Here is a 27,015-nt window from a genome sequence, read left to right as displayed (position 1 = left end):
TATCTACATGACTTCATAAATAAAAGCAAACTGGAAATATGTCCTAATGCCATACGATGTGCTTAATGAGTTGTGGCAAATGGATTGCTTTTCACACTGCTCACCTAGAAAAGCTTTGAAATAGATACTCCAATGAAACCACTAAAGCCAATGGAGGATGGAATATTGAAGGGAGTTATCCAAGCAAAATATGCCATTGTACCTGTCGCTAGCATCTTTTATAGAATTTTGCAGAAATAGGAGAAGAGCCACACAATATCAAATTCAGGTTACTGGTATTGCTGGCTACCACCCATGCAATCCTTTCCATTTTCTGTATGTTCTTTCATTCAAATACATACTCGTTCAATACATACAAAAATGTATTGGCTATCTTCTATGTGCTAGGTAGAGAGCATTAAAAAATGTTCTAGTGATGTGCTTGTCCCCATGGAACTTACATCCTAGTGCAATGTAATGTCAGGAAACAAGCAATATAATGTGAAATACATATATGTAATATATGTATTACATTGGAGTAGGAAATGGCAATCTAGTATTCTTGCCTGGAAAATCCTGTGGACAGAGGTGCCTGGCAGGTTACAGTCCATGGGGTTGCAAAGAGTTGGACATGGCTGAGTACACATACACACATTTGTATAATATAGTGTGGTATCATGCGGTAATATAATTCTTGCATATGATATCAGAACCTAATTTTTGAGATGTGTCACATGTTTAATTACTCATGCACATGTTATATTTATTCTGTGTTTTTTTGGTGCATCTTCCCAGAGGCGAGAAGCTCTTTGAAGACAGGAACCACATCTAATTTATGTTTTGCTTTTTCACAAAGCTTCGCATGTAGCAAAATTTTCCATAAATATTTGCTGAAATAAATCCTACATTTAAATTTCATGGCTTAAAATGACACACATCTATCTTCAGAGTGTTTCTTCTGCCTGTTGGCTTATGTAGGATAAATGTATTAATATGTATCTATGCAAGCATACCCACTAGATATATGATCACCAAAGTATTTCCCTGGGCATCTTTCTGTAAATCTGGAGTTTCCTCAGCCTCAAATCTAATTTTTCCACTTATTAGCTCTGTTGCTTGGGCAAGTCACTTTATCTCTCTGAGCTTTATTTTAATAAATTGAGACAATAATAATGCATTTTCCACGAACTGTTGTCAAATAATATATTAGATGAAGAAGATTACAAGTGTCATTCTGGTTTTTATTTTTATCACGGGAAGTGAGATTCTTAACCACCAAGGTTTGCTGGGGGGTTTATAGGTTATAGGTGACTTCTAAATTTGTTTTCAGGTACACATTTTTTTTTCCCTTCCCAGTATGACTGTCTCTATGTGGGCACACACAGTCTAAGATGTTCTGTGTTATCTCAAACAGGAGAAGGAAGTGACTCTGCTTCCTTCCTATAGTGGCCTGTGCTGCAGAAACCATCTGAATTTTTAGACTTTGGTTAAGCCTCAAAGGCCATTATTTTGGGACCTATATCCACAAGGTGGCAGATCCAGCACCTAGGAGGAAATTAACAGTGTTCAGTTCCACATGCGTGCGTGCGTGCTCAGTCGTGTCCGGCTCTTTGCTACCCCATGGACTGCGGCCTACCAGGCTCCTCTGTCCATGGGATTTTCCAGGCAAGAATACTGAAGCAGGTTGCCATGCCCTTCTCCAAGGGATCTTTCCAACCCAGGATCAAACCTGGGTCTCCTGTATTGGCAGGCAGAGTCTTTACCACTGCATCACCTGGGAAGCCCGTTCAGCTTTAAGCCTTTATGTATAAAGTGACATCAGTCATTGTCACTGTTAATATTGGGGCACTAGGTACATGGGATTCCTGGGCTATTTACTCTATTCACAGTGGCAGGATCTGGGATGGATGGATGGATAAATGAATGAATGAATAAATGAGAAGACTCTGAAGGAACAAGACAGGATACATTAGGTTTAAATAGCCCTTAGTCTCAGATCAAAACTGAAATAGCAAAAGTTGGAAGTTCTGCTTCAGACTGGAAATGAGGGGTATAAAACAGATCTAGTACCGTTTCATGACATTACAAAAAAGTGGAAAACTACTATTAGGTCTCTATTTTACCAAGATCAGGAAATTCCTAACCATAAACATCACCTAAAGTCTCTGAGGGGCTTCCCTGATGGCTCAACAGGTAAACAATCTGTCTAAAATGCAGGTGACAAAAGAGACTCGGTTTCAATCCCTGGATTGGGAAGATCCCCTGGAGGGGGAAAACGGCAACCCACTCTAGTATTCTTGCTTGAAAAATGCCATGGACTGAGGAGCCTGGTGGGCTACAGTCTGTGAGACAGCAAAGAGTCAGACAGGACTGAGTGACTAATGCTCGCAGTCTCTGAGAATTTTGGGTAGGAGTCTCTTTCTACTTGAAGTAACCCTTGAAAATATTTCTGAGAATTCCAAGGTATACTCCTAAGAAAGCATGGTGCTATAGGATGGGTTTGAATGAAGCAACTATAACGGCTTATTCACAAAAGAGTGTTATGAGCTGGAACACACTGAGAATGCTGGGTGGTAGGTAGCACTTTCTGAGGCAAACTCTTTGTTTTTCTTCTCTGTTTTATTCAAGTGAAACTGACAGTGATTCTTAACAAAATAGGTCTGACTCATCCTATTATTCATTTGCTTTGTGCTTCTGTGTGTACATGTTTCATCTTCAGGCACATTTTGTACCTGAAAGCTTGCTAGAACAATGACTAAAAGTGCACTGTATCATTCAGAATCTGTCAGAAAGAGCTGTAAGCAAATATGTAAGAACTGGGATCCAGGTACAAGGTGACAAGGACCTAGATGTCTATCTTCCCAAAGGGATCTCAAGAAACTAAAGGTCCCTCCTTCTATAAAGGATAACAAGCTTATGATAAAGAAGAATATAAAGACAGGGATATAGGGCTGAACTCTTTAAAAGATAGAGTGCATGATCCCAGATATGTGAATGACTATTTATTGGAAAATAAAGTAGGATTATTCAACTCTGCTTTAACGTGCAGAATCTACCTTGGGAATTCCTACCTATGTGCCTGTTTCTCCCCCCCCCCCCCCCCCCCCAGGCATTCTTCTAGCCAACCCAGAAGAGTTTATCACTGTTCTGTGCTCCTAGAACATTCCATAGAAAGTACATTTATACCACCATTATAGCTCTTGAGAAATTGTGTAATAGTTATGAGCCTATGTCCTCCTCTGGTTATGATTTTGGCAAGGAATTCCTAATGCTTAAACACATTTCTAGCATGTCATAAGTACTAAGTAAGCTTGTTGGATGAGTGAATAAATGAATGAAGAAAGAAGTGGATAAATTAGCCAGCTTTAAGTGTTAGTCAATCAGTTGTGTCCAACTCTTTGCAATACCACGGACTGAAGCCTGCCAGGCTCCTCTGTCCATGGAATTCTCCAGGCAAGAATACTGGAGTGGGTTGCCATTCCCTTCTCCAGGGGATCTTCCCAACCCAGGGATCAAACCCGGGTCTCCTGCATTGCAAGCAGATTCTTTACCAGGTCAATCAGTATTTTCTAGAAGGGCTTTCCCAAGATGGGACATTTATCTCTCATAAAGTTGTGACTTTTGTAATTAATGGAAAGACTGGGAAAGGATGGCTGAAGACACACTGTCTCCCAGATCCCTTTTTACTTTAGTTTTACAGATGAAACACTGGAAATCAAACAGCTTGAGTAACTTATTCAAGGCTCTTAGATAGTAAAGGGTGAAATTAGAATTCAAACATTGACTTGTATACACCCCGCTCTTATGTTTTTCCTTGGGAGACATTCTCTTTCCAAGGCACTGCTTAATCAGAGACTGAAACATGGTCTAAAAGGTGATGGAGAAGAGGTGAAAGGTCCGACTAGAGCACTAACTGACTCTGTGTTCAACAGAGTTATACCACTCTTGGAAGAAAAAATCACACACGAATTTATGTCTCTGCAAACTTAACACCTAGCAAGGGATACAATGATACTTCTTAAAAGATGATGACTCATTGGTTACAGCAAGTTTGGAGGTACAAAGGGAAAAGAAACTATTCAGTTTTTCAGCTCAATGTCTATAAAATGTAGCTATTGATCTTTAACCCTATTGTTAAAGTCCTACTTCATATTTCTAAAGCCAAACAGTCTCCTTTGTGACCAACAATAGAAAACTATCTCCATCTTCCATTAAGATCCTTACTGCCCTTTCCATATGGAAAGTTGGCAATTGTGTTAAAAAGCAATTATCTTTCAGTTCTAGTGGAGAGCTCAGCAACAGTTAATTAATTCTTTCCCTTTAAAGTTCAGTATTATTACTTTCTGGAGAAATTCCAGATTTTAACAGCTAAACCATCCAGAAATAGATGAGGCTTAAGTGGCTGAAGAGAATTCTATTTTGCATCCCTATGTCTGAGTGCCCTTGGTATGAATCCAAGAGGTAATCTAAACCATGTAGCAAGCTATATGAATGCCCATGGTTTGGTGGAAACACAAAGAATTGTTCCTAGTGGCTTGTGATCACAAACAGAGTCCTCAATCTCAATGAGCCAGCATTTAATGTTAAATTGGAGGGAAGACTACTAAAACACTTGATTGCTTCAATTTTTAAGTGAGAAAGAATAAAAATGTTCGATGATCAGAGTAGAAAGAATAAGATGTCCAAATGAGGCATATGGAATTTTTCTGCTTCTTCTTGCCAAAATGGTCCATGTCGAATTTAATACTAAGGACAATAATTTGAGGACAAATTACTGCAGAAGAGCATTGTTGGTTAAAAGTGCCATGCCTGAGATTCAGTTTCTGTGATTCAACTCTTGAGAATCAATGCAATCAATCCTTGTCCTTGAAGAAACCTGCTCTTAGAAGGAGGATGAAGTGTATATACGCTGTAAATTTACAATTGCAATATTACCTAATAATAAAGGTAGCATTCATGAAGCGCTTTCTTTGAACTATGCGATTTACATATAACCATACTGCATTCTTTAGCTCAGTGGATCTCTACACTGTAGCTACACAGGTGGTCATTTCCCTCTTGTCCTTGCATATGTCAGACTTGCTCTGTGGCCTCAGGACCTTTGTACTTGCTGCCCCTGCTCATGCTTTAAGCTCTAGATCAAATATTTTCTCTTCATAAATGTTTCTATCACTTCTGCAGCATAAAGATTCCTTTCCAACCTCACCATCTGTCTCTCCCCTTTCTGTAGCCTTGTTTATTTTCTTTATTCCAGATTTTACCAACTATTCCATTCTGTTCATTTCTTTTTTTTTTTTCCTGCCTATTTTCTGTTTTCCTTACTTTATTGAAGTAAGTTTTGTGAAAGCAAGCCTCTAGGATGCGTTCCCTCTCTACTGAACTTCCTTAAGAGTCTGAAATAGTTTTTGGCTCATATCAGGTACTCCATAAATATTTTTAGAATGAATGAATGATGATTGGATGAATGCATTTTTCAATTAAAAAAACCCTCAGGGAAAAAGAGATTTCTACTCACCTGTACTACACCTGTACAGGAATCCAAAAAGATACAGCCTTTGGGTTCTTTGGATATTTTTTCATCTTTATAGAAGTTCATGATGTAGGAATTATCTGGCAACTGAGTCAGCTGGAAGAAGCGCTTTTTGAATGACTAAATAAAGGAAAAAAATATGAGGAGGTAATTCAAATTCATGGAAATTAGAATTTTCTAACCCCTTCAAGAGTGCTACATTTCTGGAGCACTGTTCTGAGAAGAGCATCTTCCTTTCTCATAAATAAAATATGACATGAAACACAAACTCAATGCAAATAGCTCACCTCAGTTTTGTGACTAAAGAGGGGGTGGGTGTCAAGAAAGGTGGCAGAAACAAAAATGAGTCTCTATGTCTCCTTACCCGAACAGTAACGGTGTTATTCACGGTGCTGTTAAAATTCCCCTTGTAGAGCCAACCAGACTTGAAAACTCCGGTCCCTCCCGTTCCCCCTCCGCCCTTGGAAGATGAGTGGGAAGTGGTATCCTGTAAAAGGCATCATTAGCATCACAGCAATCTTTTGTGAATCCCAGATCTTAGACACTGCACTTAAAAATGAGACTCCCTTTTTCTCTGACTCATCTTAAATAATCATGTTCAATTTCAAAACAAACGTGATTCGTTTTGTCTAAAAACCCTCACACCAACGGTTACTGCAGCTTTAGGAGAAACTAGTCTGAATTTCAAACATGTTAGATGGGAACTAATTATCCTCATGTTTTAAACATTTCACTTTCAACCATTTACTTACTTCATCCTTATCAGCATCTTCATGGTCAACCTCAAAGGAATGTGAAGGAAGTTTCTCTGGTTTGTATTCTGCTCTGATATTAAAAAAAAGAAGAAAAAAGATTCTGATTTGTCATTTGAGACATTGCTTTCAGCTGAGTAACAGCTACTGTGGTGGCTTTCTTATAGACTTTTATAAAATAATGTAATTTCATGTGGGGCCATTTTCTTTGGAAGTACTAACTCGCCCCCTACACCATTATATCTTATCTCCAGTAAATAAATCTCCATTTTAAACCATAGAGTTACTATTTGCACAGATTTACACATGTCTTTTTTAATTAGATGAAGGCAAATGGGACAGTTTTTAAGGGCTTGGTGATTTATATTTTTCTTCTTCCACATTTAGAAGTGGAATATAACATAGCAATATTTTCATTTTTTTCCCCCTTTGCTTTTATGTGACAGGCCCAAGGCTATAGGATGGTCATTTGAAAACCAACCACTACTCTGGCCACTAGGCTGTGCTGCTCCCCAGCCCTGGCGTCTCCCAAAAGTCTGCATCAACGTGACTTAGTGGCATTTATGCTCACTTTAGGCATTTCCACGGTAGCACAGAAACACCTCTCAGTCAGAGCATTGCTAACCAGTCCAAAGGAGCAAGAGTGTTCACTTGGCTCTATAAATGGTAAAATAAGACAGAAATAAACCTTCCTTGACTTAATTCATCTCATAACATATGGTTGAATGGAAACCAGATAGAATCATTCAAACTTTAGGCATTCCTTTATACCAAGCCAGAAAATCCTACATGGAGGATTTGCAAGGTAGAGTTTTTTTCTTTGAAATGATTTATATTATGTAGAAGCAACCTCAGAATCTGACTACTGAGAAAAAAGGTCACGAGCACATTCAGTAATTCCATTGCAAATGGTTTCCTATCTTGATGGTATTTCACACAGTAAGGTGAATAATCAAGGACTCTTTATATGTATATACATACATGAAAGTTAAAGTATTAGCTGCTCAGTTGTGTCTGACTCTTTGCGACCCCATGGACTGTGGCCTCTGTCCATGGAATTCTCCAGGCCAGAATACTGGAGTGGGTAGCCACTTCCTTCTCCAAGGGATCTTCCTGACCCAGGGATCAAACCCAGGTCTCCCACACTGCAGGCAGATTCTTTACCAGCTGAGCCTCAAGGGAAGCCCAAGAATACTGGAGTGGGTAACCTATTCCTTCTCCAGCAGATCTTCCTGACCCAGGAATTGAACTGGGTCTCCTGCATTGCAGGTGGATTCTTTACTAACTGAGCTATCAGGGAAGCACAATTACACAGGTATTCATAAAATCACCAAACTGTTCATTCACACAGAAATTCAGTGGATTCAAATGAATTCAAAATATCCTTTACCCTTCTTCTGAAAGACCTAGAAATGCCCACTCCCAGTTCACAGTAGAGGAAGTCAGAGCACAAAAAGAACACTGACCTCACTATTAAATTGTGAAAAGCCTGAAATCAGAACCATGGTCTCCACACCTGATAAACATTTTGTTTTGTTTCTTCCCTATTGTGGTAAAATATACGTAACAGAAGAATTTCTATTTTAACTATTTTCACGTGCACGGTTCAGTAGCATTAAGTAGATTCATACCAGACGCCCATCGTCACTGACCATCTCCAGACCATTTTAATTCTCAAACTGACTCTGTATCCATTAGACAGTAACTTTCCATTTTCCCCTTTCCTCAGCCCTGGGTTATCATTGTTCTACTTGCTGTCTCTAGGTTTTTGACTATTCTAAGTACATCTTATGAGTGGAATAATGCAACATTTATCTTTTTGTGTCTGGCTTACTTTATTAGAATAATGTCTTCAAGCTTCCTTCATACTGTAGTGTATCAAGAGTTCACTCCTTTTTAAGGCTGAGTAATATTCCATCGTAACCTGATAAGAGTTTGTGCCCCCAAAGTAGTTTCCATGAAGGTATCCTGGATCTACAGAATTAGAACCCTCTCCCTGTAGATTCTGAGTATACGTCTCTTACAATGTTTGCCTGGTTCTGCTATCTGGACACTTGTCTTAGCCCTCCATCTGATTAGACATTTCTTAAAGCCAGAGACTCTAATGAAGTCCCATCAACATCTCAGTTTTTTTCTTTCCTGTTGTAGACGTGCTCAAGATTCATTGCTGATTTAATTATTGATAAGCAAGGTGAATAGGGATAGTATGAAAAGGCATACTTTAAAACTTTGTTTTTGTAAGGGATCGTGGTGATATTCTTTTTTAGCAGTGGACACATTCTGAGTGATCAAAATCCTGAGACAACATGTTAAATAGGCTTTTGTTTATTTATTTTTAATTAATTTTTATTGGAGTATAGTTGCTTTACAATGTGGCGTTAGTGTCTACTGTACGGTGAAGTGGATCAGCTCTCTGTGTACATCTATACCCTCTTTTTGGGATTTCCTTCCCATTTAGGTCACCACAGAGCACTGAGCAGAGTTCCTTGTGCTATACAGTAGGTATTCATTAGTCATCTATTTTATACACAGTATCAATAATGTGTATATATATATATAAATCAATCCTAATCTCCCAATTCATCCCACCTCAACTTTTCCCACTTGGTGTCCATATCTTTGTTCTCTATGGCTGTCAATAGGTTTTTTAAAAGTATCTTATTATTTATTTTAGAAATAAATACTGAATTTATTTTATAAATTCAAATTAATTTATTTTATAAATTCAAATTAATGAAAGTTGCTTGCTACCAAAATTCATAACTAATAAATATAAAGCTGTCCTGGTGCACACAGTTCTTGATTATTATAAATGACATCTGGAGTCTCAGTTCAGCCCTAATCCCAATTTATTTCTCTACTTTGTTTTGGTTGCACAGTCCTGTTAGGACATCCCAGCACCCATAGATAAATAGCTGTAAATAGTAACAGTCTAATTTAAAAGCCGGAGGTTTAAAAGAAGAGTAGTAGGAAATGTGTATTTCAAAATTATTATCCCCACAGGTTCTGACACATGGTAAGTGATCAATAAATATTTGTTAATTAATGTGTATGAATTTACTTGCTTGGGTATGTGTTAGTTCAAATTTCAAAAACATATTAATACATAATACAACCTTCTTCATCCATGATTTATTAGAAAGCTCAAAAATATACACCAAGAGTGCAGAAATTTTGTACTAAAGTCTTAATATGTACTAAGTAGCACATTTGTTATTGTTTGGTTGCTAAGTCATGTCTGACTATTTTGCAACCCGATGGACTGTAGCCCGCCAGGCTTCTCTGTCCATAGGATTTCCCAGGCAAGAATAATGGAGTGAGTTGCCATTTCCTGCTCTAGGGGATCTTCCCAACCAGGTATCGAACCCACGTTTCCTGCATTGGCAGTCGGATTCTTTACCATTGAGCCACATGAGAAGCCGAAGTAGCACATTGCTTTTTATTAAATTGTATACATATATAATCAGACTTTTGTAAACAAATACTGGGAATCCATGTCTCATCTAATCTTGCTATTTTGCTGCGAAGAAGATGAGGTTCATAACAGTTACTCACAGAAACACTTAGTGAAAGAGATGAGGTCAGACACCTTATCTCTGAAATGTTACTTCTTAATTAAGGATAGGTTAGTCCAAATCATCTTTAATAAGCATGTTAAGTATGATGGCAGCCATTTTTCTCTTCCAAAGGATTTCTGATGTATCTAGTTCTTTTCTGCTTCTTGCAAAACCTTAGAGATACTCAAGTCTCTCTGTGCCCAGCTGCCACTGATGTTAACTTGTTCTGCCTCTTTTGTTAGGGTCAGGTGATGCTGGTGGTAAAGAACCCACCTACCAATGCAGGAGATGTAAGAGACACAGGCTCTATCCTCGGACTGGGAAGACTCCCTGGAGGAGGGCAGGGCAACCCATTCCAGTTTTCTTGCCTAGTCAATCCCATGGACAAAGGACCCTGGCGGGCTAAGGTCCATAGGGTTGCAAAGAGTTGAACACGACTGAAGTGACTTAGCATGCATGCATGCAAGTCAGAAGGCAGAAAGAACACTGATGTAGCAGACCACACTGTTACTTTGGGACTCCTGAGTTCTTTCTATCACACCCAAAATTCTCCTCCTCTCCTTAACAACATCCTGACACTCCTTGAACCAGAATCAGTCCCTTTCGCCTTTTCATTTGATTGGCGAAAGAAAACCGTGAAACATGACCCTTTCCTCAAATTCTGCTCCCATGACAGGTGACAGGTTGCCTGAGATTCAAAGGCAAGTTTTCAAAGGGCTGATTTCAGAGCAATTACTTGAAGTATTTTGTCTGTAGAGGAGGAGACATGAGTGTTCCAGGATTCTTAAAATGATGGCAGGGCAGTAAAGGCACTATTAAGGAAAAATCCCAAATGAAAGATAAAGGGTTGAGTAGGGAAAACTGAGGATATGGCAACAAAGACAATTTTGAACGCGAAAGGTCAATATTTGGCTCCACGGCAGCCCTAAACTATATGCTAGTCCTTCTCTGTCAGTCTCCCTTTGACCTGGACAGTAGTCATTTCTGAATTCTTTATTCTGTCCTCTTTTGTCATGTGACTTTGCCTTTCTTCTCTTTCTCATAAAAGAATAATTTTATAGATATTGATAATTGTGGCTTGCAACAGTGGCCATGTTCTACAGTCCAACTATCATTTCTGCAAAGATACTTATAAAAGTGTAAAGAAAGGAGAGAAGGAACAACCTTTCAAATTAGTAATGAAATAACAAAGAATTAAGGAAACAAAGTCGAGCTTTCATGAATCTCAAATGTATAAGGCTAAATGCTTGTGAGGGTTTTCCCACAAATCTCTCAGCAGAGAACTGGTAATTGAGATAGCCTTAAAAGGACAGACAAAGTTTCACAAAAGCGCATGACCTTAAAGTGACTTATGCACAGTTTAGCTCAAAATGCTGTATCCACAGTTCCACAGGGATTGAACTGGAGTTTCTTGCATCTCTTGCAATAGTAGGCAGGTTCCTTACCACTGTGCTACCTGGGAAGCCCAAAAATAAACTGTAGTAGATCCACACAAAGGAATGTTGCTCAGGAGAAAGGAGTTACCAATACATGTAACAATGTGGGTAACACTTAAAAACATCATGCTGAGTCAAAGAAGTTGGAAACACAGAAATACATACAGCATGCTTCCAATGTGATGAAATTTTAGAACTAGTAATACTAATCTGTAGTGAAGAAAATTAGAACAATGGTTGTCTCTGGGGAGAGAGGAAAGTAGGGGTGAGGACTGATCAGGAAGCGGTAGCAATGAGCTCTTTGCATGTGATGATTATATCCCTTATCTTAGTAGTGTTTTCAGATGCACAGGTATGTACAGAATCAAAGCCATCCAATGGTTCACTTACAACTCGTGTCTTTTCTCCTAAAGCTTCCCTCAAAAGAAAAAAAAGTAAACTATAAACATACATATCTCTAGCTAATGGTATGCATTCTAAAGTGTTTAGAAAGGCAACATACACTATGTTGATATTTTAAACTCACTTTGAAATGGTCAAAATATAAGATGGACTGATAGATGGCCAGATGGATGGGGATGAACAGATAATGTCATAAAATACATATATAGCAGAGATAGCAAAATGTAAAAGATACATTCCAGATGGTGGGAATATGGGTGTTCATTGTATAAGTTTTCCAACACTTTTTGTATGTTTGAAAATTTGCATAATAAAATATAGGGGGGATTTTTTTAAAAACTGTTGAAGAAATTATCTCAAGAGTGATGGACATGACATCTCTTAAATTTTTTTTTCTTGAATTTTTTTAATACCAAGGAAAATTTTAAAAAATTGTACACTATTGATACTCTGTGTGAAACAGATAACTCATGAGGACATATCATACAGTACAGGAAATTCTACTTAATCCACTGTGGTCATCTGAATGGGAAGGAAGCCCAAGAAGGGAAGGGAACCTACGCATATGTATGAGTCATTCACTTTGCTATAGAGTAGACACTAATACAACACTGTAAAGCAAATATACTCCAATAATAACTAATTAAAAATTATACAAAAATACATGCAACTATTCTCAAAGAAATGCTGAGGATGAATTTCTCAAGTATTTTCCCCTGGTATTTCAAGGACAGATGATTTTGAAAAGAGAGAAAGGGGCTTCCTACAAACATTGAAAACAGGTATGTTTTAAATTTGTAAAGTTTCACAAGTTGTAATGTTACAATACTACAACGTGTGAAGTCTCAAAACTTTCATAAAAACCAAATTTTCTTTTAGCTTTCCTTTTTAGTTCACTTAAGTATTATGATACAAAAAATTATATGATAGACAGATAAGATGAAGTCTCTTTGCTAGAGACAAACGAGGTCTCTAGCAAAACTCAGCCACTGCACTAATCCTTAGTGATATGCATGCAGACCGTATTGTTCATTAAAAAATACGTGCAGATCAGTGAATGTGAATTTAGGTCATATCCCGGGTGGGGGATAGGTCAATGGGCATGCTCTTTCACTGTCAGCTTTTCTTAAATCTAAGTTTGCTTGATCAAATTCACTATGAGTTGAGAGTGGTCTTAATTTTTGGAGGCGTTCTTCCTTGTCACTAAATGATCCAGTTACCAGACAGCACTTGTCACATAGAAGACCTGCGATAATGCCAACCAGGTATTAGAAATTAAATCCCCAATTGAGAAGGCTCTCCCTCTAAGGAAGGAGAGAGTAGATAATAAAGCACAAATTAACATGATAATTTCCCTGGATGGAAATGGTTTTGAAGAAAATTAAAGAGAAGAAGGGCTTTCCCAGGTGGCTCAGCTGTAAAGAATCTGCTTGTAAACCAGGAGATGCAAGAGATGTGGGTTTGATCCCTGGGCTGGGAAGACTCCCTGGAGGAGGAAATGGCAACCGACTCCAGTACTCTTTCCTGGAGAATCCCCATGGACAGAGGAGCCTGGGGGGCTACAGTCTATGGGGTCTCAAGAGTCAGACACCACTTAGCAACTAAAGAACATCAACAAAGAGAAAAGGATGATCAAGGTAGAGGTGGTAGAAGCCAGGTTTAGAAAGGGTGGTCACAGATGGCCGTTTCTGTTGAGAAGGAGAAGAAGCCGTGCCTGGGATGATCTGGGGGAAGATCATTCTGGCACAGTGAATGGTGAGCAAAGATCTTGAGGAAGGTTAGGCTTGCAGCATCCAGGAGTGCCCTGCTGGTGGGGTTGGAGGGAGGGAGAGAGGAGGTGAGGTCAGCCTTGTAAGAAAATGCCCTGGAGTGCGCTGGCAGAGCCTTTAGACCATTGCTGAGGCACGTGGGCTACTGAGAACTCTTCTTTCCCATTCCCCTTCCCACTGACCCACAGGGCACAGCATGCCTGTTTTTAAGCAACCATTATCGCTGCTCAGTCTCACATCTGCAGGGCCATTAACCAATGATTGGTCTCTCTTCTGGAGATCATTCAAAGATAAGCCCCTCTGCTGGCTGAAAGTAGAATTCTTCTCCCAATGGCACTGTGGGCCTTTGGGCTCCAGGTTTAGAGAGCTCAGCAGACCCTCTGGTGTCTGGACCCACAGTAGCTGCCATTTTGGTCAGTCTTCTCTCTCATTTTTACACCCAAATTATGTCCTATGCCCCAAACAAGGAGTGTGGGGATACTTGAGTGGAGTGAGGTTGGGGGCAAGTTACTAACTCTCTTAGTGTTCTGGTTTCCTTTATACAACAAGGAAGACAGTTCCTACTCCGTGGGATCATGCAAATTAAATGAGATAACGTAAAAACGGCACCCAGAACATTCCAGCTCACAGTTGACACTCAAGAAGTATTCTTTTATTTATTTTTAAAATTTTTTTCATTTTTTATTTTTTTCATTTATTTTTATTAGTTGGAGGCTAATTACTTCACAACATTGCAGTGGGTTTTGTCAATGTACGACAAGAAGTATTCTTTTATTAAAAAAATTTTTTTTTGTTCCAAATCAGTCCAGTTAAACCGGCTCTTATTTGCTCTTCTGTCAAGAAATATACTTTACGAATTTTTCTTCCTTATATCTACCCATCTGTGGTAAAACTTCTAAATATGTGGTGTTATCCCTGTATTTTACCCCATGGATTAACAAAATCTGTGGCATCATATTTTTTGTGTGTTTCATAGTTTTTAAATTGAGATATAATTGATAGATGATGTTATACTAGTTTTGGGTGTACAAAGAAATGATTCTATATTTGTATATATTGTGAAATGATGACCACAGTAAGTCTAGTTAACATCGTCATCATCAGTTCAGTTCAGTTGCTCAGTCGTGTCCGACTCTGCGACCCCATGAATCACAGCACGCCAGGCCTCCCTGTCCATCACCAACTCCCGGAGTTTACTGAAACTCATGCCCATCGAGTTGGTGATGCCATCCAGCCATCTCATCCTCTGTCGTCCCCTTCTCCTCCTGCCCCCAATCCCTCCCAGCATCAGGGTCTTTCCCAATGAGTCAACTCTTCGCATGAGGTGGCCAAAGTGTTGGAGTTTCATCATACTTAGCTATTAAAAATTTTTTTTTCTTGTGATGAGAACTTTTAAGATCTACTCTCTTGGTGACTTTAGAATATTTCATATGGTATAGTTAACTCTAGACACCAAACTGTACATTCCATTTCCAGGACTCATTTATTTTATAACTGGAAGTTTGCACCAACTGATTTTCTTCACCCCACCTCTGGCAACTATCAATCTGTTCTTTGTATCTGTGAGCTTGTCTTCTTTTTATTTTGTTTTAAAATTCCACATAAGTGAGATCCAGTGGCATTGTCTTTCTCTGACTTATTTCACTCAGCATAGCGCCCTTAAGGTCTACACATGTTGTCAAAACTGATAAATTGCATTCTTTTTATGGCTTAATAGTATTCCATTATGTGTATATGACACATTTTCTTTCTCCAATCATCCATCAGTGGACACTTAAGCTGTTTCTGTGTCTTGGCTAGTGTAAACAATGCTGTAATGACCTTGAGGTGGGGGGCGGTGCATGCTTCTTTTTGAATTTGTGTTTTTGTTTTTTTCCAATAAATACCCAGAAGTGGAACTGCTGAATCATATGGTAGTTTTAATTTTAATTTTTTGAGGACTCGCCATACGAGTTTTCATGGTGGCTGTACCAGTTTACGTACCCACCAAGAGTGCACAACGGTTCCCTTTTCTCCACATCCTTAGCAGCACTTGCTATCTCTGGGTGGTTTGACTATAGCCATTCTCTCAAGCGTGAGGTGACAATTCATTGTGGTTTGATTTGCATTTCCCTGCTGATTAGTGATACCGACCATCTTGTCATATACTGGTGGGCCATTTGTGTGTCTTCTTTGGGAAAATGTCTAGTCAGATCCTCTGCTCATTTTAAAAATCAGATTATTGTGTTTCTTTCTTTTTTTTGCCATTGAGTTGTATGAATTATTTGTACATTTTGGACATTAACCTCTTATCAGATATATGATTTGCAAATATTTTCTCCCATTCAGTAGGTTGCTTTCTCATTATTTTGATGATTTCCTTTGCTGTGCAAAAGCTTTCAGTTTGATGGAATCTCACTTGTTTATTTGTCCTTTTGTTGCCTTTGCTTTTCCAGTCATATATAAAAAAAAAAAGCCAAAACCAAGGTCAAGCAGTTTATCACCTATGTCTTTTCTTTTTACCCCCCACCCCACCCCCCCGCCACCCCAGGAGTTTTATGGTCTCTGGTCTTATACTCAAGTAGTAAATCCATTTTGAGTTAATTTCACCTATGGTATAAGATAGTAGCCTCTTTTCATTCTTTCACTTGTGGCTGTCACTGTTCCCAATGTTTATATCCTTCCCCCATTTATATTCTTGGCTCCTTTGACATCATATGTATTTGTTAATGACATTCTTGTCTCCTCAGGAACACCAATTTCGGTACTGATTTTTATTTCTAATTTGTGAAGGCTTTACTTTTTGTATTCTATCCTTAAATAGAGTCTGTCTCCAATATCTTCCTATGAACAGACACCAAATAAAGTGAGGTTCTTAAGAGTTAATAATAACACAATTTTAAATTCAAGGACTAAAAGGGAGATAATCTGACATCTTTTTTCACTTCTCCATAATTGTAAGTTTTTATTTTATGGCCTCAGCAATCCATAAAAAGAAATGATCAGTTTAAATTGGTAGCAGACATAGGAGAATTCTAATCCAGGAGGTATGAAACTGATTTACTTCTAATAGCCTCAGAGGGCCCAAGTAAATTATGTTTCCACTACTGACCTAAATATCTGTAGTCTAGTGGGGAGTGCCTAGCCTTGTAAAAATCATTAAAAAAATACTTTTGCTATTCAATATTGCAATCTTCATTTGTTTAAGGGATATGTGAGGATTATTCTAGAACTTCTGATTTTCATTTTGAATATACATACATAGTTCATTACAGTTTCTTACTTAGTGGCAATCTTCTTTCCCTTCTTGGTATCAACTTTCACATCCTTTCGTTAAAGTGAGAGAAATTCTCAGCAATATTTAAGTGACTTTTGCATTTCTTCTCATGGGATTTCTTCTTGTGCTCTACAAGAATTCCAAGTCAGCAATGACATCTGGACCCTGTTCTGACTGGAGGTGCTTTCTCTATTTTTTAATGGAGGAAGAATATAGTACATGTGAATTTTTAAATTAACATATATTTTTATGGCATCAGGGATATAAGAAAAGATGAAGTGTTTGGAGATAAAGACACTAAAGTGTTCAGTAGACCTAAGGACAGTAGGAAGGCATTTATGCCAAATGAAAGCTAAACACCTCTGTCTACACTCTCTCCCTTTATAAACTGTCTTCTAAGTGCTTGGACATGGCTTCCAAGTTGCAACCACTTCTCAGAGCTATTTTCAGAAAGAGGAAGACTTGATGGTAAAAAAAATGCTTTGCTTCTCAATGGCAGCTACGTGCGTGACTAATGTCCAGACATTCTGAATGTAATAATTACTCATGAAAGTTTAGGGTGTGATAAGACCATCTCAACATGAAATTACAGGAGGTTATCTATTAGGAGTGATCTGAATCTAAAGGAATGTTCAGAGATTTGGTAAAAACCAAACATTCACTGTTTTGAATAAAGACTTGCCGTTTTAGAGGAACATTGCTTTGCTCTTCCCAGGAACTCAACTCCAAAGAAATGGTCTCCTTCCCTCTTTTTTTTTTTTTTAAATTCTTACTGCTACAATCCCATTTTCCATACAGTAGAGCAGGTAATCTCTTAAAGAGGTAAACTAGATTATGTCACACTCTAGGTTACAATTTCTATAGAATTCTGTTGACAGGAGAATAAAACCCAAGCTCATTTCCAGGGCCCACAAGGTCCCTTGCCTGGTTCCAGGGTTTTAATCAACCCTTAGGTCCAGATTCTCTGATTGTCACTCTGATTCCCAGCTCACAGCTTTTGTCCCTGTTATTTCCTCTGGGGACCCTTTTCTGGAGATCACAGTGCTGGTAGCTACTGTTCCTTCAGATCTGAGCTTAAATGTCACTTTCCCAGTGCTACTCCATAACTCCACCTTCTTCAAATTTTGCATTTGGAGTTGAATGCAGTACTTCCAAGTATTCCAGGCTGGAAAAGATGTTTCTGCGTGCACGGGAGATCTTAGAAAGTGGTGCCCAAATCTAAACCATGCGCCCATTAAAAAGTTATGTGCAATGTGTATGACCTCAAAGTCTCACTTGAGGAAAGGGTTAGTAAAAAATTAACTTATTTCTGCCTAAAGTTTTATTTTCTGGATAATATGCATCATTTTAGTTTGATTAACCAGTGTGTTGGGAGATTCCAGTTCATCACAGTTCTTTGAATTTAAGCAACTTCAAGCCCATCCAGGATTATTAGATTTAAAAACTTTTGATCCACTCAGTTTACTTATCCAATAAATAATTATTGCATACTTACTACTTGCCAGGGCTTCCCTGGCAGCTCAGCTGGTAAAGAATGCATCTGCAATGCAGGAGACCCTAGTTTGATTCCTGGGTCAGGAAATTCCCCTGCAGAAGGGAATAGCTACCCACCCCAGTACTCTAGCCTGGAGAATTCCATGGACTATAGTCTGTGGGGTTACAAGAATCGAACACAACTATAGCCTGCTAGGTTCCTCTGTCCATGGTATTTCCCAGGCAAGAATATTGGAGTGGGTTGCCATTTCCTTCTCTAGGGGATCTTCACAACCTAGGGATTGAACCTGGATCTCCTGCTTGGCAGGCGGATTCTTTACCACTGAGCCACTTGGGAAGCCCTAGGCTATACCTAAATGAGTATATTTATCTGTCACCCAATTCTGTGAAGATATAAATAATACTTTGTTCAACAAAATGTTCTCTTGTGACTCTTATTTTTAAATTTTTTAAATATACCTTGGTATTAGACGAATGTACACATATTCATAAACAGTGACAGAACTTAGAGAACATAGTTTATATATGGAAAAATCCAAGGATTACTCATAAAAGGTTCTTACCGAGGTAACTGTCGAATGTCTCCAGAATACTGTTCATATTTGTAGTTTACCACATACCACTGGGAACTATAAAATTTACAAGCCTGAAAGGAAAAAAATGACAGTTAAAATTTATCATTCAAATATCAGCAGTCCTGTCAAGAAGCAAGGTGAATTCAGTGTTCATAATCTCCGGGTTAATGTTAAGGTAGCTATGTGAGTGATTTTAAGGTAGGTAAGAACATGCTCATTAGGATCATTTCATTTTTCAGTGGAAGGGAAATCTAACCCTTCCCAGACTCTTACAGGAGGAACCAGTTAACATATTTACTCTATTTTTCTCCATCAAGGAAAGCCTAATTTAATCATTTGCTGAATCATAACCGGATATGTCACTAACCTCAAGTACTGTCATTTTTTTCAGTTTTTCTTGGCAATCCTTTCTTTATTTAACAGTTCTTCGTAGTGAAAGATGTTATTAGCTATATGTCATCCTTTCATCATAATTTTAGCCAATTTCCTCTTGTTCTTACATCAGCAAACCTATCCTTTTCCTCTTTATAACAACCCTGTTGCCAATTTTAGTTTTTCAGTTTTACCTCATTGTCTTCTGAGCCCAGCCTTCTCCCTGATCATTCATTGACTTTTAAATAAATATATGTGAATAAAAGATGACCAAAAACCTTTTAAAACACCGAGTTAATAGTGCAAAAAGAAGCATCTTACAGTGGTTCATAATGGCTGAATTTATGGTTTTCACTGATGGCAAATATTCCCCAAACACCATCTATGCACTTGGCACAGTACTGACCGTGGACTGGTAATGGGGATTCCACTAGCTGGTTTTTAAGATTCCTTTCGATTCTAAAATTACATGAATCTGGGAATTAAACAGCAACAGCACACTCATAAGGACACCTGTCCTCTAGCATTAGTGGGAAACTATGAGGAGTCATAAACTTATTGCAATATGAGAGATAAGACCTCTGATTGTCTTTGTAACCGAGAAGGGACAGGCAAGGAGATCTCTTGTGAGAATCATACAGCAAAGAGAGCACTGGCCCTGTCTCAGCAGGAACAGACGGTGGGAGGGAATGGCCCAGAGATGGGTACAGAAGGGTAGGTGCAGAGCTCCGGCTGTGGGCACCTGGTTCAAGATGAACAGGGAAGGCAGGCAGAAGGGCTAGGAGTCCTCAGCTGCTCTGGATTTCTCTGGCCCCGAACTTTCTCATACCATAGCTTTATTTGTTCAAGGAAATGCCACACACAAATGGGGGCTGAGGGCAAACAATGCATGAGGCTAGGACAAAGATAGGAGGCGGAGAGTGGCGGCAGCAGGACAGGAGAAAAGAAGAGATAAAAACACAAGCGCCATGAGACAGATGGACGTGGATAACAGCCACAGGGAATCCAGCGGATGTGTGCTGACTCTGGATGGAGAAGAGGAATGTGAATAAAACTGAATATGTAGCTAATATGCAATTTTTTTAACTTGCTAATTTCCGAGCCAATTGTGCAAACCACATGTTTCTGGAAATAAGAGGAAATCTGAGCCCTGATATGTTCTTTGGCTAGAAAGTTCCATCTTCATTCTGGATAAAAATGCCAGGAATTCAGGCAAGGAGCAAAAGACCCACAGCATCCCAATTCATCATTCTTTCCCATCCTCTCTCATTTTCTTTCTTCCCTTTCTCAACACTTTGCTGTGGTTCTCAAATGGTACAAAATGGAAAACAAAAAGGTAAAACTCATCCCTTTTTGGCAGTTCCTTTCAATGGTGTTTTTTTTTTTTTTTTTTTCCTGGTGCATAGTTTTACCTAATTGTCCTTGAATATTTGAATTGAAATACTATTTTTATTTGAATAGTATGGTATGGTACTGAATGGTATCAGTTCAGTTCAGTCACTCAGTCGTGTCCGACTCTGTGATCCCATGGACTGCAGCGTGACAGGCTTCCCTGTCCATCACCAACTCCCAGAGCTTGCTCAAACTCATGTCCATTGAGTCCCTGATGACATCCAACCATCTCATCCTCTGTCATCTCCTTCTCCTCCTGCCTTCAATCCTTCCCTTAATGGTATATTCTAAAGATTTTCTACTTTTGCTTTTCAAATTTTATGACACTTTAAATAAGTAGAATAAAGTCTCATACCCTAATTTATCAACCTGGTCTCTTAGTTCATTAATATGGTTAATAAATGTTTTTGAAACAATACTCTGTACCTAGGAATTTTCTTTGGTAATGCAAATATATCAGTGAAAAGGACAAAAATTCATGATCTCTTAAAACATAAGCCCTTGTGAAAAGCTGGTCAATAGACACAAAAATAAGTAAATTGTATTAACACACCAGGAATGGTAAGTGTAGTGTGAAAAAGAAAGCAGATGAAGGAGGATGGTAGAGCTGGGAGAAGGAGGACAATTTAAATAGAATCACTAGGGTGAGTCTTACAAAGAAGGTGACATTTGAGCAAGGCTTATAGAAGGGCTTCCCTGGTGGCTCAGATGATAAAGAATCAGCTGCAATGTAGGAGACCTGGATTTGATCCCTGGGTCAGGAAGATCCCCTGGAAAAAGGAATGGCTACTCACTCCAGTATTCTTGCTTGGAGAATTCCATGGATAGAGGAGGCTGGCGGGTTATAGTTCATGGGGTCACAAAGAGTCAGACAGGACTAAGCAACTAACTCAAACACTATAAATGGGAATGAGTGAGTCATTCTTAAGTCTATTTCAAATTTTGTGCCATTGCAGAAAAAAATGTTTCAGAGTATTTCTTCACACATTTATTCCTCTCATTTTCCCCAAGTCTGATCCATTTTGGATTATTTTCTTAAGATAGAGTGTTAGATCCTTGATTAAAAAACCTGCCAAACTAATATATACTCTTTATAAGAATATAAAAGAGGATATAGAACTGAACCAAGAACTACAGGGCTTCATTCTTGTGTTGGAACTAGTATTGACTTCCAACAAGATTTTCGTAACTCATTTTATTTATTATGATCTCTGACCTAGCAACTGAACATTCAGGACATTAGACTGGATTAGAAATTTCTGTCTCATAATATGTATCTTCTGCTTCATTGACTACAGTACAGCCTTTGACTGTGTGGATCACAACAAACTGGAAAATTCTTCAAGAGATGGGAATACCAGACCACTTTACCTGCCTCCTGAGAAATCTGTACGCAGGTCAAGAAGTAACAGAACCAGTCATGGAATAACAGACTGGTTCCAAACTGGGAAAGGAGGATGTCAAGGCTGTATATTGTCACAATGATTATTTAACTTATATGCAGAATACATCATGTGAAATGCCTGGCTGGATGAAGCACAAGCTGGAATTAAGACTGCCAGGAGAAATATCGATAGCCTCAGATATGCAGATGACACCACCCTTATGGCAGAAAGCAAAGAACTAAAGAGCCTCTTGATGAAAGTGAAAGAGGAGAGTGAAAAAGCTGGCTTCAAACTCAACATTCAAAAAACTAAGATCATGGCATACAGTCCCGTCACTTCATGGCAAATTGATGGGAAACAATGGAAACAGTGACAGATGATTTTTTTTGGGCTCCAAAATCACTGCAGATGGTGACTGCAGTCATTAAATTAAAAGATGCTTGATCCTTGGAAGAAAAGCTATGACTAACCTAGACAGTATGTTAAAAAGCAGAGACATTAATTACTTTGCTGACAAGTTCTGACTAAAAAGCTATGGTTTTTCCAGTAGTCATGTATGGATGTGACAGTTGGACCATAAAGAAGGCTGAGCACTGAAGAATTGATGCTTTTGAACCATGGTGTTGGAGAAGACTCTTGAGAGTCCCTTGGACTTCAAGGAAATCAAACCAGTTCATCCTAAAGGAAATCAGTCCTGAATATTCATTGGAAGGACTGATGCTGAAGCTGCAGCTCCAATACTTTGACCATCTGATATGAAGAGTCGATTCATTAAGAAAGACCCTGATGCTGGGAAAGGTTGAAGGCGGGAGAACGGGATGACAGAGGATGAGATGGTTGGATGGCATCACCAACTCAACGGACATGAGTTTCAGCTCATGTCTGGGAGGTGGTGATACCGGGAGGTCAACTCCGGGAGGTGGTGATGGACAGGGAGGGCTGGCGTGCTGCAAGTCCATGGAGTTGCAAAGTCGGACACGACTGAGCGACTGAACTGACTAGCTGATTGACTTTCTTACATAGGCATAGCCTGGTAAAAACCTCTTCTTTTGTTTTACAGTGGAAAGCGTGTCAGATACTGTACCACTAAGTGCTTTACATACAATCTTAAGAAGCACTACATGAGATTTTGTCAGTCCCATCTTACAGACCACAGAGGCAAGGAGAGGCTCAGGCTTCTGCCCAAGATTCCACACATGACAGAAATAGGATTTCAAAGTGGATTTGTCTGACTTAAGAAGTCTATTTAAGTCATTTATGAATTGTTTGATAACTGCATTTTTTTTATTTTTAAATCACATCTGGGAGATCAAGCCAAATGTTTCCTATGGTGTTTCTGTCTCTGTCTTGAAGTCAGACAGACCTGGTTTTGAATTTTGGTATTAATTGGGAGATCTCTCTCTCTTTTTTTTTTTTTGAAATTTTTAATCCAAGATGGTGAATTATCTTTTTTTTTCATTTGTATTAGTTGGAGGCTAATTACTTTACAATATTGTAGTGGTTTTTGTCATACATTGACATGAATCAGCCATGGATTTACATGTATTCCCCATCCCGATCCCCCCTCCCACTCAATTAAGTGATTTAGTTTCTCTAATTTTTTAATCTGTCTAAATAATACCACCTTCTTTAGGTTCAGTTACTTTAAAATACCCAACTGAGGGTAAATAATCAATAAATACTTGATTAAAAAATCAGTTTTGTCAGCGAGTTTGACTCAATCTATAAATCACTTTCACAGTAGTGGAGAATAATGACTTGTTTTTCTTGATTTATTCAAGTATAGTTTTAGAGAGCTATCTAAGCTCTGATAATCACAGTGTTCCGTTTTTATCAAACTCCTGAATTTATTTGTTAGGTTTCTTATATCCGGTAGTGGGTAGATAAAGATTTAGGTTGAATTAGGTTCAATTAGATGACCCTCAGGAATCTTTCAAAATCAGTGATTTCTCTGAGTCTGAGGAAGCCAGTGGATTTTACAAACATATAAATGTTTCTCCTACATAGTTAGGCATTTTAGAAATGTTACACATAGAAAATTATTCTCTATTCTTTGTTCCAGCCCACATACTCACTCTAAGAAGATCATTAAGAACTATTATAATTATGACAACAACTCCTCTTTGTCCAAAAATGAAACTGAAATGACCTGTTGAAATTCAAAGCCACAGACTATATCTCTGCTTGTTACAATGAGGCAATGGTCCTATTTTCTCCTTAAAAATTATTAACACCTAGCCCACAATACTGGTTTCAAAATACCCACTTCTTTTCCCCTTGAAAATGAGGGGGCTGCCACAGTCAGCTTCAAAGATGAAGGCTGGATGTCCAACAAAAGTTTGTTGAGCTGGTTAATTGTTCCAAAGACCAATGCCCTGGTTCACATTTTATTCATTTATTACATTTGCTTGTTTAGCCTTTATCTTGCCATCTCTGCCTATTATTTTTTTAGACACACAAAAATTTGAGTAGGGTCAACTTGGTCAAAGGCTCTTAAACCATTAGGATAGTATTTCCTAAACTGTGTTGTGTCCATGGGGGGGTTACTAATTAAAATGCAGGTTCCTGGGCCCTATAGGGCCCCCCTAGAGGGGGCCTTGAAATCCATCAGTCCACTGGAGTGACAATATGACTATGTCCTTAACATGTTGTCTGCCTAGGAACTGAAAGCATTAGGGTCACAGCTTCATGCAGGGAATTCTAGTAACTGAGATGATGCTCCAGGGTTATTCAAGTAGGCATGGCCTTTTATAAGAGCAGGGAGCATACCAGCTCCAGCATGGTGCCTTTACTGATAGGAGACATTCAATACATATTTTTAATGAATGAATCTTCCATGTTCTTTTTTCCTTTAGAAACAACTAAATAGGACACCTTAAAAGTTCTGACTATCTAAATACTTTAGAAAAGATTGGACAACTATAAAGGGTATCCTAAAGCACTATAAACAAAACATTTCATTTTTCTCCCTTTTCTTTCCCTTTTTAGAAAATTATCCGTTGCCATCATCTGTTGGATCATTGAAAAAGCATCAGTTCAGTTCAGTTCAGTTGCTCAGTCGTGTCTGACTCTTTGCGACCCCATGAATCGCAGCACGCCAGGCCTCCCTGTCCATCACCAACTCCCGGAGTCTACTCAAACTCATGTCCAATGAGTCGGTGATGCCATCCAGCCATCTCATCCTCTGTCATCCCCTTCTCCTCCAGCCTTCAATCATTCCCAGCATCAAGGTCTTTTCCAACGAGTCAACTCTTCACATGAGGTGGCCAAAGTATTGGATTTTCAGCTTCAGCATCAGTCCTTCCAATGAACACCCAGGACTTATCTCCTTCAGGATGGACTGGTTGGATCTCCTTGCAGTCCAAGGGACTCTCAAGAGTCTTCTCCAACACCACAGTTCAAAAGCATGGGAGTTCCAGAAAAACATCTACTTCTGCTTTATTGACTACGCCAAAACCTTTGACTGTGTGGATCACAACAAACTATGGAAACTTCTTAAAGAGATGGGAATATCAGACTAACTGACCAGCCTCCTGAGAAAACTGTATGCAGGTCAAGAAGCAACAGTTAGAACTGGACATGGAACAACAGACTGGTTCCAAATCGGGAAAGGAGTACGTCAAGGCTGAATATTGTCACCCTGCCTATTTAACTTATATGCAGAGTTCATCATGCTAAATGCCAGGTTAGATGAAGCACAAGCTGGAAACAAGATTGCTGGGAGAAATTTCAATAACCTCAGATATGCAGATGATACCACCCTTATGGCAGAAAATGAAGAACTAAAGAGCCTCTTGATGAAAGTGAAAGAGGAGAGTGAAAAAGTTGGCTTAAAACTCAACATTCAGAAGACTAAGACCATGGCATTCAGTCCCATCACTTCGTGGCTATGAAATTAAAAGATGCTTACTCCTTGGAAGAAAATGTATGACCAACCTAGACAGCATATTAAAAAGCAGAGACATTACTTTGCCAACAAAGGTCTGTCTAGTCAAAGCTATGGTTTTTCCAGTAGTCACGTATGGATGTGAGAGTTGGACTATAAAGAAAGCTGATTGCCAAAGAACTGTGGTGTTGGAGAACACTCTTGAGAGTCCCTTGGACTGCAAGGAGATCCAAACAGTCAATCCTAAAGGAAATCAGTCCTGAATATTCATTGGAAGGACTGATGCTGAAGCTGAAACTCTGATACTTTGCCACCTGATGCAATGAACTGACTCATTGGAAAAGACCCTTATGCTGGGAATGATTGAAGGCTGGAGGAGAAGGGGATGACAGAGGATGAGATGGCTGGATGGCATCACCGATTCAGTGGACATGAGTTTGAGTAAGCTCTGGGAATTGGTGATGGACAGGGAAGCCTGCCATGCTGCAGTCCATGGGGTCGCAAAGAGTCAGACATGACTGAGCGACTGAACTGAACTGAACTTAGAAAATCATCAGAATCAATTCAAATCATGTTACCTACCTCAAACAGCAATTTGAGTTTGGCAATGTAATCTGTCCAGCTCTTAAAAAGGCTGATTATTAGATTCTGACTACAGAGTAATAAGCAGGCAATAGATGGCTTTTTAGATTCAAAATTATTTTTCTTCCTGGCTAGAGAGGCTTACTTAATTACATGACTACTGCCTTGCCAGGATGGTTTATGAGACCACAAAAGGTGTTCTCTTTGGCCCTTACTTATCACTGGGATGAATCTGTATGTGTAAAATGATGGTGGTAATTTTCATATTAATGCCATTCTTTACAACATTTAGAATTATGTTGATCATAATTATGATGATTTTGTAAATGTTAAAAAATGCAGCATCATGAAGTTAAGTGAATTCAGGTGAATTTTATATTGAAAGAGTGGCTGGATAATTTATTGTCCACATTGAGGCACTTCAAAATGAAAAGAAATGCTATTGGCCAGGCCAACAGATAGAACATGAAACTTCTTGCAAATCAGGATATTGGTCACCCAATAAATACATCAGTATTTTAGAAAAAAGGAAAAGGCATTCTTTTAAAATTTAACTGAATCACATTACATATTCCTTTAAAATTAAATCATTAATTTCTGCACTATAAAAATAAGGTGAACTGCTAATGATCTTTTAAAACTTATACT

General features: G+C 38.7%; 1 protein-coding gene across 8 annotated transcripts in view; it reads right to left on the bottom strand.

The window, feature by feature from the left end:
* The window catches only part of DOCK10 (dedicator of cytokinesis 10), a 297,557-nt gene that overhangs the window by 114,239 nt on the left and 156,303 nt on the right, over positions 1-27,015 (bottom strand). For all 8 annotated transcript variants that reach the window (XM_043909860.1, XM_043909862.1, XM_043909859.1 and 5 more), the window contains exons 4-7: positions 18,739-18,821; positions 6,262-6,334; positions 5,874-5,996; positions 5,495-5,629 (exon numbers count right to left, since the gene is read on the bottom strand). In XM_043909860.1, the coding sequence (XP_043765795.1) occupies positions 5,495-5,629; positions 5,874-5,996; positions 6,262-6,334; positions 18,739-18,821 (414 nt within the window). The remainder of the gene's footprint in view (positions 1-5,494; positions 5,630-5,873; positions 5,997-6,261; positions 6,335-18,738; positions 18,822-27,015) is intronic.

The sequence above is a fragment of the Cervus elaphus genome, chromosome 8 (assembly GCF_910594005.1).
Source record: "Cervus elaphus chromosome 8, mCerEla1.1, whole genome shotgun sequence".
Taxonomy (NCBI): domain Eukaryota; kingdom Metazoa; phylum Chordata; class Mammalia; order Artiodactyla; family Cervidae; genus Cervus; species Cervus elaphus.
Note: the sequence above shows the minus strand (reverse complement) of the source record. Positions and strands in the feature narration are given on the sequence as shown.